We start from the raw sequence: 17,243 nt of genomic DNA, 5'->3' as shown, positions 1-17,243 counted from the left end.
ACTTAAGTGCACATTCTGTCAGTGTGTTGGCTACAGTTAACGCTGTTGTGTGGGGCCTGTAAGACCATACAGTACATCAATTTATTCATCTTCTGTTCCGCCCAGTTGTAATATTTTAAAATCAAGAGATCAGTTTACTGTGGTTTAGATGATACAACTGAGAAAATAATTTGCTCCATGTTTTATTTGGAAACCTGTCAAGTTTAGATAGAAATATATAATACTTTGGTCTTGGTTTACTAATCTTTCACAACATCTTTCGGACCAAATGTTGCCTGATAAAATATCTGATGGATGATGCAACCCTTCTGAATATATTAGTGTTCATTGTTTTTAGAGTTTATGTATCCAATATAATATACTTTTGGGCACTAAGATGGTGTAACTCTTGCACTGTCGTTCTTGAACTATTTTAATATTTGTAAATTTTTGTTGAGATGGATAGGATGATTTCTTTTATTTTTCTTATACAGGTATCATATGACACATGAGTAAAAACTTGTCATCTGATCAGTTGTTTGCTATTTTGTTTCCTATTGTACAATGAAATCACAATTTCTGCTGATGACAACAACATATGCAAGACACGGATTAGCGTTTGTCTTAATTATTTGACTCCACATTATTTGTAGAAAAAGAAGATGGAACCTGTCCCACCTTGGCTCCCACCTTGTTCCTTAAGGCGTATGATCTCAGTATCTGAGCCAAAGCTGTTCCACGCAGTGCAGTTGTAAATAGTCTGGAAGTCAGCTGGCACAATGTTACTCATTGTCAATGTAGAGAGGACTCCTTCCTCTGTGGTGACCGTCTCTACTGTGTAGCGACCGGACGTCCCAGACTCCAATACAGTTTCTTTCCAGGACCAGGCCTGAGAAGGAATAGTGTGTGAGATAAAGGGAATGTCTGTATTGATCAACACAACATGTGCTGTATGTACACAAGAACATACGGAAAAATGACTGCATATTAGTCATTGAAGAAACAGTAAATGGTCTTTCTATCAGCTTTTATCCTACTCAAAATTATTTTTAGTTGAAAATAATCAAGGACCCTGAGACAATTGTGGAAAACAATGGTACCAAAGAATCTATAGGTCATTCAATGGACTTCCAAATCACAAATGATCAAACTAGAGGACCCTGAGCCAAAAATACATTTTTTAAAGTACATTTTTCCCAAATCATTAGCGATTACAAACACACAGACATCCACTTACACACACACATGCCCACACTCAAAAACACAGGTATGTCATGCACATTAATATTCAGAGCTTTGAGAGCAGCCTCTCTTTTATTAGGTCCATGGATCTTGTTGAGAGCCCACAACAAAGTAAGCATGCAAATCAAACGAGACACAACGGTTTTAACCTTTCATGTGGTGATAAATGTTTGTCATAGAAGTGTAATGGTATTCAACACTTTCCTACCACTTTTACAGATGAAACAAACATGAGTAAATGAATTGATTTTGTAAAGTTGAATTAGTTAAAATGTACTTACAATTCGGTCTGGAGGTGGAGTACTCCGAATAAAACATTTGATTTGTCCTTTCTCTCCATGTAAGGCTTGTTGTGTCTGAGTGCTTGAAATGGTCGGTGGCCCTGCAAAACAAATGTTTTATTATGAACCAACTTAGTTTGGGTAATAATTAAATATTGGGTTAAAAAGTGAAAACAAAACAGCAAGCGAAATACCCCCCAAAATTAAGGATAATTTTCCCTAATTGCAGTATCTTCACAGTAATACCACATTGAATACTGATTAGCTTTGTTAAGATTTTGATGGATGAAGTGCTACGTAAATCAGCATTTCATTGAAAAGATGTATTGCAATGTCTCCTCCCCAATGTATTGTCTACTCAAGGACATGCAGGGACCGAATGAAGGGCACAAGACTTCATTCAAGATCAATATTTATTAATATTGTTATTATTTTTATTTATGGTCTTTGATATTTTTAGCACTGAGAAAAAAACGTACTGGGCGACATTGGTGCTGTACTTCATGGCGTAATCGGGAAAAAACATCCGCCTGAAGATATATTGCCTATTGAGTGATAACAAACCACTGTGTTTTACCTTCATCTGAAAAAGATTTGACCTGTATGTGATGAAATTATTTACAACATAAGAATAATGCACTCCCTTAAAATGTAGGCAAAACAGACTATTATTATGATCAAATCAGAGCCTAAATTACATAGTGTCAGATTTATATGTAAATTAGTAATGGCTTTCAGGATTTTTCTTAAAAATCCCCAAACTATTTCATACTATATTCCTAATATAGAGGTTTTTGAAGAATTAGTGAGTGGCCAGCCTTCCATCTTCTTCGTGGGCGATTTACAGCAGATGACTACACTCGAATGAAGATGTCACACTTGACTCAATTTCTTCCACCTAGTTTGGTTATCTGTGATTAGTTATATATGCAGTCCAAAGAGTTTTTAAGACTAGATTTATTTTTGTAATGAGCTTGCTGTTCTGCATCATCCCTGAAGAGTACTATAATTAGTCCTCCATGGAAAAACAACTAGATAAAAAAGGTGCCAGTACTCCATGCTACTTTTTCATTTACATAAACAGGGATGGATGTCTACTTTTTGTGTTTTTTTAATATTGTTCTGCTCTTGACTACTAAATGCAATAGTCAATTCAATGGAGGAAGATTCAACTGCTGTATTTAATCTCTTTACCCTCTTCTGACTAAAAAACGTGTTTCATTTCAAATAGAACCTTCAGTGACACCTTCACATTTTCTTCTCCTGAACACAGGATGAGATTATTCCATCAGAAAATGCAAGGACATCACACATTTAGTATGTTTTTTGTTGTTGTTGTGATGGTTAAGGTTTGAAGTGAATCTTTTGAAGGGTGTTGCATGAGTGATCTTGTCAATGAGAGAAAACAACTTTTGCACTAATAACATAAGTACAGTTACATATCCATTTTTCCTTTTATGTATTTATTTGTAGATCCCACCATGTAAATAGAGAAAGAACAAATGCATGCAAGCTTTAAAGGGTTGGTGGTCTCAACTAAAGAGGATCTATTCCGGGGATATGACCAGCAAATGAAAAGCATAAATAGGCTTATCTGCGTATCTGACGTTGAAAGTGTGTCTGCATATCAAGCAACAAAAAACAAAACACATCTTTTCATCATGGCAGCGGGAGGCACTGCCTCGCAACAGGGTAGCAGGAGAGGCTATCAGTGTTGTGAATAGTTGATCATTAATTGAGGCACATTGCAGTCTCATTATACATTCTCTCAGTGAGTGTTGAAAGGGCACCACTTTTGTCTTGCACATACATGGTTTTATTACCAAAATCCATAACTGATTTTAGACTAGATACCTTTTGTTCTTTTGCAAGAAGACATAAAATCATTATTTTGGAAACAAAGCAGCGCAAAAAGTGGAGGAATGGTATAACTCTTAAAAAGAGAAAATTCCTAAGTTTCATTTAACACATGGGATATTAAGTTAAGTAGGAATATAGCTTATCCAATTATTTATAAAATGTAATCCTCTATAATAATACTTTTCTTTTAACATTTCCTAATATAGGCAAATACTTCATGTCTAATGTAGTTGGAATACTGGGATCTAACCCAGGATCCCGGACCTGTCCAACACGCAATTCACTGAGCCGCCGGGCCGCCTTTTAAATATATGTACACATAAAAAATAATCTCATCGCAACAGTATCTCATGTAAAAATCTATCACATACACATAAAAAATGCACCAGCTATTTTCTTCCACATGCAGCATTAAAGATGTTTAAAGAGGACTTGCAATCCCATGAACTGAGAGAATAAAATTTATCTGGCAAGAAGAAAAAAAAATCTATATTTGTCTTATGCTCTGTGGGGTGTATTTAAAAGGGGAAGGTGTGTCATGGTCTGAAGCTCCCCGTTGTCTTGCTGTGATTACAGACTTTTCTAGCTTTGGTGGAGCTTCACTATTATGCATACTTATTTGCCCAACACATGAGGAGTTGGGAGAATAAAGTAGGTCAGAAATAAATTGATATATTAATGGTTACCGTGGCATTCATGTACGAAATGTACTTTCAATTTTTTTGATGATTTGGCAAGACAACATATAACATTTTTTTCGTAAAATGAAAAAAAAGGTTTGATTTTCTCTGAATTTTGGCAAATATTAGTCCTCATTCTTTTTTTTACAATCTTAAAAACTAAAATATTTAATAATTTGTATCAGAGTACCGAGAATATATTTCTATCATGTTTTCTATAAGTAACAGGAATAAATGTATTCAGCCCTCCCTCATTTTAGGTGCAGGAGGAACAAATTCATTGTAACGGTGAGGAGAGTAAGCAATATGTATCCATTAGTGACTCATACACAAACTGGCTCCACTGCTAGCTGTTTGATTATAATTAAATTACAGTCTTCCCCAGGGGAAAAAACAGCAATCCTTGTGTCTATGTGTTTTTCTACTATGGAAGATGGCAATAGCACCAGAGAGGAAGGAGAGAGATGTAATGACACATGCAATTTAAATGAAGTGGTAAAGGGCTTGGAGGATCACTGCAGGGAAAATAAACAATACGTAGTGGAAGATTAGTAATATGTGCGGTAGAGATTTGAACATTACTCTATTGACTGTGTTTTCTCTAGACAATTGTATTGTAGCTGTAGAATGCCCATTGAACTTGTTTAGTGGTTGCTAGTAGTATGTATATTGCACCAAAGGTTTTCATTTTTTCAAACAAACAAAGTAATTAGTTTGTTGTTTCTTCTTTTTTATCACCAATGTCTTGGAAAGGGAATCAGTAATTTGGTGTTTACTTTATTTACCAACAGAATTTCTTAAACCAGCTATTTGTAGATGATTGCTACGTATTCAAAATGTATTCACTGTCATGGCAATCATTTTCAAGTTAAGACAAGAATTGTATTATCCTTTTAGACATTGGACAATGGAATTGCCTCGAGATTTGGCAAACAGTTCTGGAAAGCAAAAATTTAATGTGGGAGGGTTTTGAATGTCAAACACTAATTCAGGCAAGGCAGAGTTAAACACAGCGAAGTGCGAGGGAAAAAAACTACAAGAAAGACATCTAGATCTCGCTGGGGCGCATTTTGCAGAGACAACATAAAAATAATCTGCTGCTTCTTGTTTCGTTCCCGAGGATGCTTGGAGATGTGCTCCATTATAATCCTAATTAAAACAATCCATCTGCTTTCGCGTTGTTTTCATCATGTATTCTGTTTACTTATTGAGGCTATAGAAAAGAAGGCCGCTCGTAAATTTCAATGAAGTCAAAACAATGGAATTAGTCATGACTTTGCCTGATGCCTCTTCTGCTTTCATTTCCAACCATATTTCTGGCGGTTCATAGAAAGTACCAGTTTTGATCTGGTGCTACAGGGGAATTCTTGTATTCCATTTCTTCTGATATGCAAAGTTAATGTCTGAGTTTTGAAAACGAAAATCCTCACACTCCTTTCTACTTGATGCATTTTCATCTTCAAATCAGGACATCGTAGTTGCTCACAGGCAAACTCTTTTGTTGGCTGTCAAAATGTACAATGGTACATTGTTAGCCTTAAGTACACATCATGACTAAGATTAGCAAAAAATAACCATATTCTTTCAACGGCATTATTTCTCTCACTTTTTATTATCATCTGGGATTGCTTTGACATGGACCCATGACAAAAAAAAAAGAAACACCTAGGAGTCAGTGCCATAGTGCTGTTTTCCCGGACTATCAAGCAGTGCTAATGAAGTCATTTGTTTCAGGGCAGCTGGGTCTCCAACCAAGGGTAATAATCATTAGTCAGTCACTGCTTTGTAAAATAATTGTGCCTGTGTAACTCATGCTGATTTTAACAAATTGAAAGGTACATGAAGGTTTTTGCTATGGGCAATGTGAGTGACCACCCATGGCGCAATCTATTAAGGGGCGCACAACAGCACTACACAAAAAACAATATGTATATTTTTTTCAATTATATTACCAGATGTGTGGATTGTTATCCTCATTTCCACAAGTTAGTTAGTAAATAATTTTGCATTGGGAAGAGCTTACCATTCACAGTGAGTGAAACCTCCTTCTCTCCTGCGCCAACTCTTGGAACTACAGCACGACATACATATTTTCCAGCATCTTCCTGACGCACGGATTTCAGTGTTAGAAGGTTTTCATTGCTAAGAACCTGTAGGAAATAATAGAAAAATAAAAAGTGAATAAACAATTCCACATATGAAATAATAATACATGAAATTTATGAAGATTGTTTGCGTTTTTGGACGTGTAGGAGGGGCTGGGACAAAGCAGCATGTGGACTTTAAGAAACTATAAAGGGCACCTCTTCTCAATTATTAAAATCCAATTTGGGTTCTGACCTTAGTGGAATAAAGAGGTTCATCTTGTCAACCCATGTTAAGAAGGAAGGATAGAATGAGTCAGAATTGGGGATCAAGGCTAAAAAAAGGTCAAGGGGATTTGAGGAAAAATTAAAACTAAAAGATTACATTCCTATGCAGAACATTGATTTAATTTGCTAATTCTACCAAAATGCATACACAGTTGAAACCTCTGGAGTCGAAGATTTGTGAAGAAATGCAATTATATTTTAGTAGAATTTTCAGGAAACGTGTATATAATTACACAACTCGACAAAAATCAATGAAGGGTCAGATATAATGGGGTCATACTCTAGAGAACCAAGTTTTGAGTTTTTTGTACACAAAGTAAATATCCAGAAACATAGACGTTTACTAACAACATATTTGTAACCATATTGTCTATAGGAGTATACAATTGACTAAATTCAACAAAATTGAGAGGTTTCCTAGCATTTAAAAATAATTTCTTTTAAGAGAAAAATCACTCACCACTCCAGAGCCCCTTTTCATCCACACAATAGTCAGAGAAGGATTTCCTGTCCAGGCACAGTTGAATACAGCATCAGAACCAAGGTCCACCTGCAAGGATTGAGGCTCTGCAGCCATGCGAGGCCCGACTGTTTGAAAAAAAAAATCATGGGCAGAATCATCAGGCAATAAGAAAGAAGACATTGGAAAGCCATAGTTGTGCACTGATGCATTTCACACTCACAGTAGACATCGACATTATGGCTAACGTTTGTGCTTCCGAGGTGGTTGGTCACCGTACAGGAAACGGGTTCCGTAAAGAAAGAGTGGTCCACGATCACCTCATAAGTGTCACCGGAGACATCGGTTATTGTACTTCCTCCTTTGGCCCACCTGGTGAGAACAATTCAAATTAGAAAGCCTCGTCAATGTTTAAAAGTGAGGGTTGCAAAGCGGTGCATTGCTCACTGAGAATGGATGATTCTCCCAGGATGGGAAAGAAGCTATTCATCTAAGAACTACTCTGTCCTTGTGCTTTATCTGATCCGGGGTAGACAGGGTGTATTAGCCCTGAATAATAGCCACACAATGCTTGATCAGCTTCCTCTCTTCCTCTAGTGATATTGCTCACCAGAGGGTGAATTTGGGGTGGGTGGCATTTTAGGATCAAAGCCTTTCAGCGTACATTATTGGCCCCCAAAATCCCCATTCTACCATCCAACTCCAAAAGCCAATAGAGCATAGAATGGTGAAATGCTTATATAAACTGCAGATAAAGGTAAGCATTTGACTTTCAAAAGGGAGTCCTCGCAGTTGGGGAGAACGCGACTAACCTTGAAGTATCACAAGTCATTAGTCTGTCTGGATGTTATTGAATCCTCATGCGTCAGTCAGAAAAGCCAGACACCACCACCACAACATTAAAGGGGAAGAAGGTGGCAACACTTACGTAAAATGAAATCAACCACTTTAACTTTGGTTTGTTCATAAATAAAGCAATGAACACTTTAAGGGCCAATAAAGGGTCAACTGATGTTCTAATATAAGATGCAGGGGGTTGTTCGTAAGTATGCTACAGACAAACATTAGGTCAGTTTACTATTTACTATTTCTTTTGTTTTAATTGTGATTGAACTGCAATACATTTTGTTGGATTTAATGTCAATATGCAGGTTGTTGTTGGCAAGTATAGTAGAGACAGACAACTAAAGAGCATATGGCCACCAGGCATTGCAAGTCTAGAATTATAAGAAAATAGAAATAAATCACACTTGCCAGTGTATCTTAGCTCTTCATATCTAGGAGAGAATTGTGTTCTTAAGCATTGATCCAGTCACACAACAATAGTGGTGGAATCTTTTTGTAAATGCAATAGACACCATGTTTCTACTCTGAACCCACACAATCAAATACAAACCTTGTTTTCAACAATATCACCCTCCCACCCCAACACCACCACACCACACTCTTTTTCAAAAGGCAAGAATCTATCAAAAAATGCTATCCGTATATTTTACCACCTGCAAGTGTATTGTACGTCCATTCCACTTTCTCCTACCAATAAATGTTACATGGCCTGCCAAATACTTTAACAATTTCATTTATTTTTTTTATCACACTTTTACAAACAAAACACACAGAAAAAAGTAAGTAACTAAGTAAGTGAATGGTATATCTAGATCTACTTAGAAATAGAGGGATGGAAAGTATTTAAAAATATTAGATGTTTAAAGGAAAATGAGTGCTGTAGCTACTACTACAAATGTAAATAGCATCACGTTTGTTTAATGTATATACCCTGGTGATGGTGAACTCACCTGTACATTGTAACTGGAGGGTTGGCCTTTGCAGAGCAATGAAATCTCACTAGGTTTCCCTCTAGGACTGGCTGAGGCTCCACAGAGAGATTGACTAGAGGCAGATCTAAAGAAAAATACAGATACAAACAAGGCATATTTGTCAGTGATATGTTGAATGGATGCTGTAATACATGGAAAGAAGTGCTCTGCTGTGTCTACTCTGGTTAGCTGCTCGCTTGTGGAACAAAAGAAAAAACAAAACCAATATTAAATGAATAAGTCATAGTCAAATAACTACAACAAAAAACTAGGAAGGCAACCAACAAAACTTTCTAACTTGGAATACCAATTTTAATCTTTTTTACAGATGTTTTGCTGCTTTACTAATCTGAATTTTGTTTTATATTTAGTTTTTGTAACAAGCTCTCATTTCTACTTCTAAATCAAATTTGATAATTACATTTGAGGCCACATATTTTTACTTTCCTCCCAGCCGGGTTACCAACCAAAATGTAAATAAATCCATGCATTTAAAAATAACTGTTATGTTTTTAGTGATTAAAAGATTACACACAATCAAAGTCATACATGTCTTCATAATTAGTTTCAGTAAATAGCAATTTGAAAGAAAAAAAAGAGGGGTTCATGGTGTGATTCACTACAAATATAACACTGAGCAACATCAGAGAGACATTACAAGCATTCAGATTATGCAAATGAATGACTTCATTTATCCTAATTGAGAAAGGTGGGTTCCGTTTGAAGGTACTACATGCTCATTTCCATTTCAATGCTGACTTGCAGAGGGAATATAAACAAACAAAAATAAATATATAAATAAAAACAAAACACAGTTATTTATAATGGCAAACCCCAAACACTAAATTTTCCCTTTAGTGAAACAGTTATGCAGGATGTTTAAAGCTATTTTCTATTTCATTTTGCGATGATGACTATGTTGCATGTTCTCCTCGCAATACTCCTACACAACGTCATTACCTTTTAACAACTGTAGTTCAGTTGGTTTTCTTTAACGGCATGAAGGGCAGTCGATTAGTCACTTGGGCAGTGGATGGTTTTATCTGTTGATTCTGTGCTGCCATCTGTTTTAAATGTGCACTGTGTCTTTGCTCTCTATGTTCAACACTTACACTGTAATAACAAGGGACTGTACTTGGACGGAGATGAAGAGCAGTCAAACAACAAACATAGCTGATATGCAGCCAAACAGCACTGTGTGTATATAGCTGAAAATGGGGGGGTGGTGTTAATGTGGAGGGAAACTGATTTTTGCCCCGCAGCAGTGCAGATGTTCGCTGCTTGCTCAGCTGTCATAAGGCCCAAGAGGAGAAAGTAGTGTGCTCTAGTGAGAATTTTGGAGGAAATGATCCCAGAAAATAAGCACAGATACAAACAAATTGGACTATTTTCTGGCAACTGAGTCTGATTTTTTTTTACATGCAGAAAACACCTACTGCTGTGATGCACAAAATAATCAGAATTCTTCTCTTGTGATCTTTTGCTGTAGTTTTGAAAGTGTGAATATTAAAGCAAGTCAATTTCCTACTGTATACCAAAAGAATTCAATAAATAAAATAAATAAAATTAAATTTATTCAACATCTATCAAAACCTGGCTGAGAGGACTCACTGGCAACATTGTATTGTATTTGTAAAGCTTCCACCTTTTATGTGACTATACACAGTACAAATCGAGTTCTTTTTAAAAGGAGAATACTTTTTATTGTGTCATGATATGCAAACTTCATTGTTGCATTTGCTCTGCATAGCCTTTTTTCATCGGGTAAATGTTCCATGTGCGTGTGTGTCAAACCAATTTACACTTGAAGCTTCAATGTTAGTCATCCCGCTGGGTGTTTTTAGCCATGCAAGTGGTTAATTGCATGGACAAAAATATGGGCAGAGGGAACCTCAAAGGCGAAAATGACAGATGTGGCACTGGAGAGGCCTGTAATGAAAATGCAGCCAGAAGCTGAGGAGCAGCAATGCAGACATTAAAGAGTTGGAAGAAATTTGGAACTGAGGAGGGGGGTTTGGTGTCTTTACTAATAGAAACACTAATGTCCAAGCCAATTCACAACACATTCTACAAAGCATTCAATACTACACCTTTCATTCTTGCTATTTTTTAAAACTCCATTAACTTAGCTGCCAAGCGACTTCTAAAGACACAAATTCAAATTCCAACTGAACCATCCACTAATTAATCATGCCTTCTCCTGACGTAAAGTTTGTTGCATCACCACAAATTTGACCCTAAATAAACCCAATCACACCAAATTTCCACTCTCAGTTCCTCATTTCCCACTCTCTTGTGTTTTAATTATATTACTATTTGTAATTACATTATTTTCAATTGTTTTTAATGAAACCATCCTTTAAGGGCCAAAATTAAATAAATTGTAATACGCACAGTAGGACTTAACTGTATTAATAAGCTATATATTAGTATTACAGACTAAAATCCAATAATACTAGATAGTAGACACAGTGCAGTCGGCCCATCTCACTTTCAAAATGCCTCTGTTGACAAATGTGCCAATATTCACTTGATTAAGCAAGTAGATCTTATGCTGTTGCTGCATCTCCTACCAAAATATCCCCAATGGTATATCTGCACTCCCCTAAATAATTAGTCCCAACAAATGACAATCCACATGCAGGTCAGCTATTTTGCAATGAATAGACTTGGTGAGGCCTGGTAGTACCTTCATCTGTCAGCTTTTGCTGATGTGGGTCAACACTCTGTGGATTCAGCTTGAGTAGAAAATTTCAAATGAATATTTACTGTATGAAGCGGTCTGATTATTAGGCAGGACATGTCATGGTTGTAAATGTGATCGGTTTATGGTAGCTATAGAGTAATTTATTTCTATAAGACACCATTTTAAACCTGAAAAACAATATCTGTTCCATATGCAAGTTTTTTTTTTTTAGATAACCAACATATTGAATGTAAATTTTGCAGCTCCCCCCAATGATTTTTCTCAGTGTCTGTATTGAAATAAAACACAGTGGGGGTGCGTTTTCACTTCAAGTCTAAACAGAGAGAATAATTAAAATTATGCATAAGAGGGAGTTGCTCATCTGGACAGAATATCTTCATAATAAATTAAATTTACATCCTTTATGCAGTTGTCAATTTGCATGCCGATTGTAAATGTGGATGTATAATAATGCAGGTTTGAAAATGGGAAAACAAATGCCGTGTTAATGGGCAACTTTTAATAAAGAAAAAAATCAGGCTATACAATTCCTCCTTTGCAATGATTTAGTATATAAATGTGTTGTTACTTTACCAGGTAATGTTTTTTCCAATCATTTTTCTTTGGTGCAAGTTATGATTGCCAAATATAATTTTTGTGTGGTTCCCCAAAAAAATCATTTAATGAAACCCTTCCCCTAGGAAATAAATAAAAAATAAGGTCATAACATAATGTAAAATTGGGTACCACAAGGCAATTAAACTGTTTAAAAACAACAGCACAGAAATACTCTTGTTAAAAAATAATAATAAAAAAACAAGCTCTGATCCAAATTCTGCTGCTGAGCGAAGAACCTTGTAATTGAATAAGGCAACATGGAAATTAAGCAAATTGATACCCTACACGCATGAATCAGAGTTCAATTACACCATGTTTCATTTTCCCAGCTTAATTTGGAAGGGGATGCCAGCAGAAAATAAAGCAGCTCTGTTGTGCTGTGTTGAATACCTTACCTGTCGAGTCAATGTAGTGGGTAGGAGGAGGAAGAGAAACGGGTGGAGTGTGTTAAAGAGGGATAGTGCAGAGGCTAAACCTTGTGGGAGACAATTTGAGTCACGACAATTAGTCTCTTCTGTCGCTCACTTTATGCTCACCCTGTGGGAATTTCCTTTTATATATTTTTTTAGGACCTTTAACTTTAGGCATATTAGAATGCTAAATTTAGGTCTCCCGCGCATTTAGTTTCCAGAGTTAAATTGCGCATTGCACAGCAAACCAACAGCCATTATGCAAGCAAAGCCATCAGAGTCTAGCCAAATATCAATACCCGAGTGGGGAATTATTTCCCTGTGATTGAATATTGATTGATTGAATTGAAGATAACAGTTTAGCATGCTCCAAGGGTTTCAAATACCTACACAATCTGATAATTTATGTCTATATGCCTAGGCCAGACCATGCGGGTGCCCAGTCTTTTCATATCTTGCCTCTTTTGACACATCTATAGTAAAGATAATGGAGCAGTTTGTCATAATGGCTCTTTGACCACCATGTACTTCTTTATTACTCGTACATAATGCTCTTGACTAGGCTGCAAATGATGCAAAATCCCCTTTGCATGAAATCCCCCCACTCAATAGAAGGAATTTTTTTATCTCAAACATTTCCGAGACAAAAGACCCAAAGAATTGTATGCGTGGGGCGTGTTTGCCTGCTTTAAAAGCAGATTGCATTTGTTCTCATCTACAGCTGACAGATGGAAGTAGAGAGGCAATCAAAGCAGAGACAATCCTGCTCATGTAAAACAGATATCTGTTCATAGTTATGCATACATAAAAAAAGATGCAGAGAATTCAGCTATCCACTTACAGTATAGGACAAGAAACCATTATTGATACTAATTAAAGGTCAATAGGTCATCAATGTAAATGAGAAGCTGTTCTCAATTGATTTTACATGTTAAAATCGGGTTTGCGTAATTAGAGTTGAACATTTAATGTCAAAACTGGTTGACCTTTATTACTTGTGCATAGTAGAGATTAGTACCATGATGTATTCATTTCTATTGATGCCCAGAGGTAAGTAAATGAGTGTTGCTTAATAAAAAACTAAATACACTGACAGCTAACAGCAGTTAGTTTTGCACATGTGCACCGTGTTTGCATATTTAAGCAAAGACTTTGTTCATAAAATATAAATAAAAATTGCAAAACTACAAATTATAAAGACCTACATGTAAATGACATTAAAATAATTTAAGTGCTTACGTTGAATGTCGATTGTGACACTGGTCTCCTTTCCATTAGGGGTTGCTTTGTTTGAGGCCTTACATATGATCTGTTGTCCTGTCTCAATGTTGTTGGGTGCCAGGTAGAGTGTGCTCATGGTGGTTTCTCTCCTCCCATCACGAAGCAATGTCTGCAAAGAGAATGGGGGTAGGGGGAGTGTCAGGTTGAGTAAAATTCATGTTCGGAATGCATTTTACTTGTGTCATTGTGCACATTTCAAAGTCATGTCATAAGATTATGTCTAGTAGAATGGTCTATTATTTTCAATAATGTACTGGAAAGGGAATGTTTTTTACATCATGATTATTTGCATGTGGTCCATGAATCACTTTTTTTTCCTGGTTTGAATTCATTGACGATAATATAGATAATTATACAATAAGAAATCAGATGTTTGTTTGATAATAGGTGGAGGTGGGAGGTAAATTCCTCATTAGAAAACAGCACCATGACTAATCATTACATTTAAATGAGCTTCATGCTTTACTCCAGTTCAATAATTCACATTTCTCTGCCCTGTGAAAAGAGATGGTAATGGCCAGCAAGACCTGGGTGAGGAAGAATGTTGAGGGTATGAGATGGGAGGAGCAAGTATTTGAAAGTTTCTGGTGCCTTTTTAGAAATAGAAAAACGGCATTGTTTAATTTATTTTTAGTCTTGAGGATGAATTGCAGTCAAGAAACTAAGGGGCTGAGGTGACTATTATACCCGACTGGTGTGATCAGTGTTACAATGAAGTTAAAACATTTTTTTTCCCCAACATAACTAGATATGACAGTTGTCTGGACAGATTTCAGACATTATGAACAGGTTGGTAAAAGACAAGTGCAACGGATGAAAAACTTCATAGCAGAAGTAAGCATCACTGATAGTTGCCATCTGTTTGTCTGAGGTGATGGACCAAAAAAATGTTTTTGTAATCGGAATATTAAAATGATTTTTCAAAGGGAGTGCTTTCAAAGAGCCACCTGGATTTTAAGGTGAAGGTCTATCAACAACACCGTATGTGTAGAACTTTGTGGTAATTATTTAAAACTAGCTGATATTTACCAAAGCTGTTTGGTAAATCAACAAACATTATTTTTCTGAAGTTGTCTGAAATTGAAATCATTGTATGCTAAGTTGTGTTCTCATGCATTTTTGGTGGCGCAATGTCCTAAAGGTAGGCACTTGAATATTTATTGTGTTTATTTGTTAACCAATTATTGAAAAGTCTCTGGCTCAAAGTCACCCCCTGCAACCCGAATAAGGATTAAAATTGTTCAGAAAATTAGATGAGATGAGACATCTCCCTGACGTTAAATGCTTATTAGCTCAGTGGTAACAAGTCAACATAGATAATAGTAAGTCTTATGAATAATTGACAAAGTAATGTTTTTTGGATTAAACCTTACTAAATCACATAAACAGACTTTTTCAGAGAAGCTAGATTTTCCTTCCCTCTTTCTAGTGTCCAAAAATACACACACCTCTAGGCTTACCTTGGAATACATGGCCCCATTGAGGACCTCCTCATTTCGGATCCAGATGATAGATGCTGCTGGCTTAGCGTTATCCGCATGGCAGGTTAAATTGAGTGGGTCGCCGGCCCTCAGACTCACCACTGGCCCTCCGCTGATGATTGGGTCCTCGGGTGGAACTAGACATACAGAAATTGAGAATTAGAGCCTTGAAATCATAATTTCGTTGGAATATATCTTAAACCATCTAAGGTGAGCCAGAAATGTCAAGCATAGAGCAGGATAAGTCTGGCACAAAGGAAACACTTATAGTTCCTTAGAGTTAAGGAAAGTGTGCAAAATCTATTTAAAGAAGCCAGGTTTTTTTTATGATGTATACTTGTTAAAAAAAACTGTAAATGACACCTATAGGGATTGAATCACCTGCAGAGGTATAGTTTGAGAAATAAGAAACTTTGCACATCACAACTCTTACATGATCAAGTCTGTAACCATAACATTGTAGTACTGTCTACAAATATATAGGACTACATTAAATCGAAGTACACACATCAAAATGAATTTCAACTTTCGAAGCCTCCCTTGACACTGAGTATAACACACATTTACTCTCTTTGTTTTAGCAAATACAACATTGGGACAAAGTATTTCAGTAGCTTTATCTATATTTGTGTACATCTACATGCCATTGATCAAAGTCATGTTCATCTTATCCCCATGAGCTGTTTTCTTTTTTGCCTCTTCTTTTTTTTTCTAACTTAAACTGCAGTGAATTATTGATTGACCCGAATGCTCATTACAATGCAGATCTGGGGCAGGATGAAATAAAAGGCTGCAGGCAGCTGTCGAATCTCTTCACACAAGTACTATGATTGGAAGGAATGGTTGTTATGGGTTAGATTTATGCTGTCAGACTGCAACGGAGATGAATGCAAATAAAGGAAATGTAATTTGGAAAACTGTTTTGCACATTTAATGGCAATATGTATAATTGGACAGTCTGACAGCTTGTATAGAAGAATGTATTATGTGATGTGCAGTAAAATCTGTACACACCATACTTCATCCGTGTTTCTTATTTATCTCTGTAGTTATTTAATTCATATCCACATCTGGGGATACTGACATCATATAGTACTTTTATTTTGTTTGTTTGTGGCAACTGTTTGTATGATAACTGTGCCAGAGAACGACCCAAAGGCTTTGTGGTTAAATTGTCTATCCTTTATCAAGCTCACTATATTTTCGTATTTTTTTATTCTAATGTAGTATAGAATTTTTTTTTGCATTTTCTGGTCCACTTATTTTCAGAGTGTCACAAGGGACACCCTGAATTGGTTGCCAGCCAATCACATGGAGATGAGACAAACAACAGTTCACACACACTCAAAACCAGGGACAATTTATAGTGTTTAACGAGCATAGCAAGCATGTTTTTGGGCAAATGTCGGAGAAAAAAAACAACCCAGACATGGTGGGGGGTGGCAAACTCCACACAGGAAGGTCCAAACCCACCAGGGATTGAGTTGAAAATAAATGTACATAAGGTAACAGTTTGGGCCATTAATGAATGTGTTTGTATGTCAACTTCTACATTTTGCTTATTTCATGGAATTTGCTAAATAGGGCTGCTAGAAATCACTTCTTCCATATAGCTGACTCCCTATTTTATTGTCAAGTCTAAATTATTTTATGGATTAGGTATACACCCTCAGGCATTGCAATCTATTTGAAGGTATATTGGGGATCGTAAAAAATGGTAAATACCTTACGCTGAAGTTTGCATTTTTAGTTCCAGCCATAGCTCTGCTAGTTAGGTTATAAGGGCTAAATTTATGAATAGATGACTTCACCGAGTGTGCAGTTTTTGTGTTGGAAAAATTTGCATGTGCCAAAGCATGAGGATGCTGATTAGCCATAGTATTAAAATGCTATATTTTGAATAACACATGTAAATTAGCTGTGAATTGATCATTAGAGGCATTCAGATGTAGAATACATGTTATGGGAAAGGTTTGACGATTATATCAAAACTACTGGAATTGCTATGTTGCAGTTTAAAATGCAGTGTTGAGTTATTTAGCTTCCTTTTATCTGCTAATTGTTAATATGCAGAGA

At 36.2% G+C, this 17,243-nt stretch overlaps 1 protein-coding gene across 10 annotated transcripts in view; it reads right to left on the bottom strand.

Annotated features, from left to right (window-relative positions):
* The window catches only part of kirrel3b (kirre like nephrin family adhesion molecule 3b), an 81,117-nt gene that overhangs the window by 8,536 nt on the left and 55,338 nt on the right, over nt 1-17,243 (bottom strand). For 6 of the 10 annotated variants that reach the window (XM_077722626.1, XM_077722627.1, XM_077722632.1 and 3 more), the window contains 8 exons: nt 15,147-15,304; nt 13,645-13,795; nt 8,671-8,776; nt 7,098-7,246; nt 6,875-7,002; nt 6,066-6,192; nt 1,503-1,603; nt 658-868 (listed from right to left, as the gene is read on the bottom strand). In XM_077722626.1, the coding sequence (XP_077578752.1) occupies nt 658-868; nt 1,503-1,603; nt 6,066-6,192; nt 6,875-7,002; nt 7,098-7,246; nt 8,671-8,776; nt 13,645-13,795; nt 15,147-15,304 (1,131 nt within the window). The remainder of the gene's footprint in view (nt 1-657; nt 869-1,502; nt 1,604-6,065; nt 6,193-6,874; nt 7,003-7,097; nt 7,247-8,670; nt 8,777-13,644; nt 13,796-15,146; nt 15,305-17,243) is intronic. The other 4 variants (XM_077722628.1, XM_077722629.1, XM_077722634.1 and 1 more) reach the window with 1 other exon arrangement.

The sequence above is a fragment of the Stigmatopora nigra genome, chromosome 8 (assembly GCF_051989575.1).
Source record: "Stigmatopora nigra isolate UIUO_SnigA chromosome 8, RoL_Snig_1.1, whole genome shotgun sequence".
Taxonomy (NCBI): Eukaryota; Metazoa; Chordata; class Actinopteri; order Syngnathiformes; family Syngnathidae; genus Stigmatopora; species Stigmatopora nigra.
Note: the sequence above shows the minus strand (reverse complement) of the source record. Positions and strands in the feature narration are given on the sequence as shown.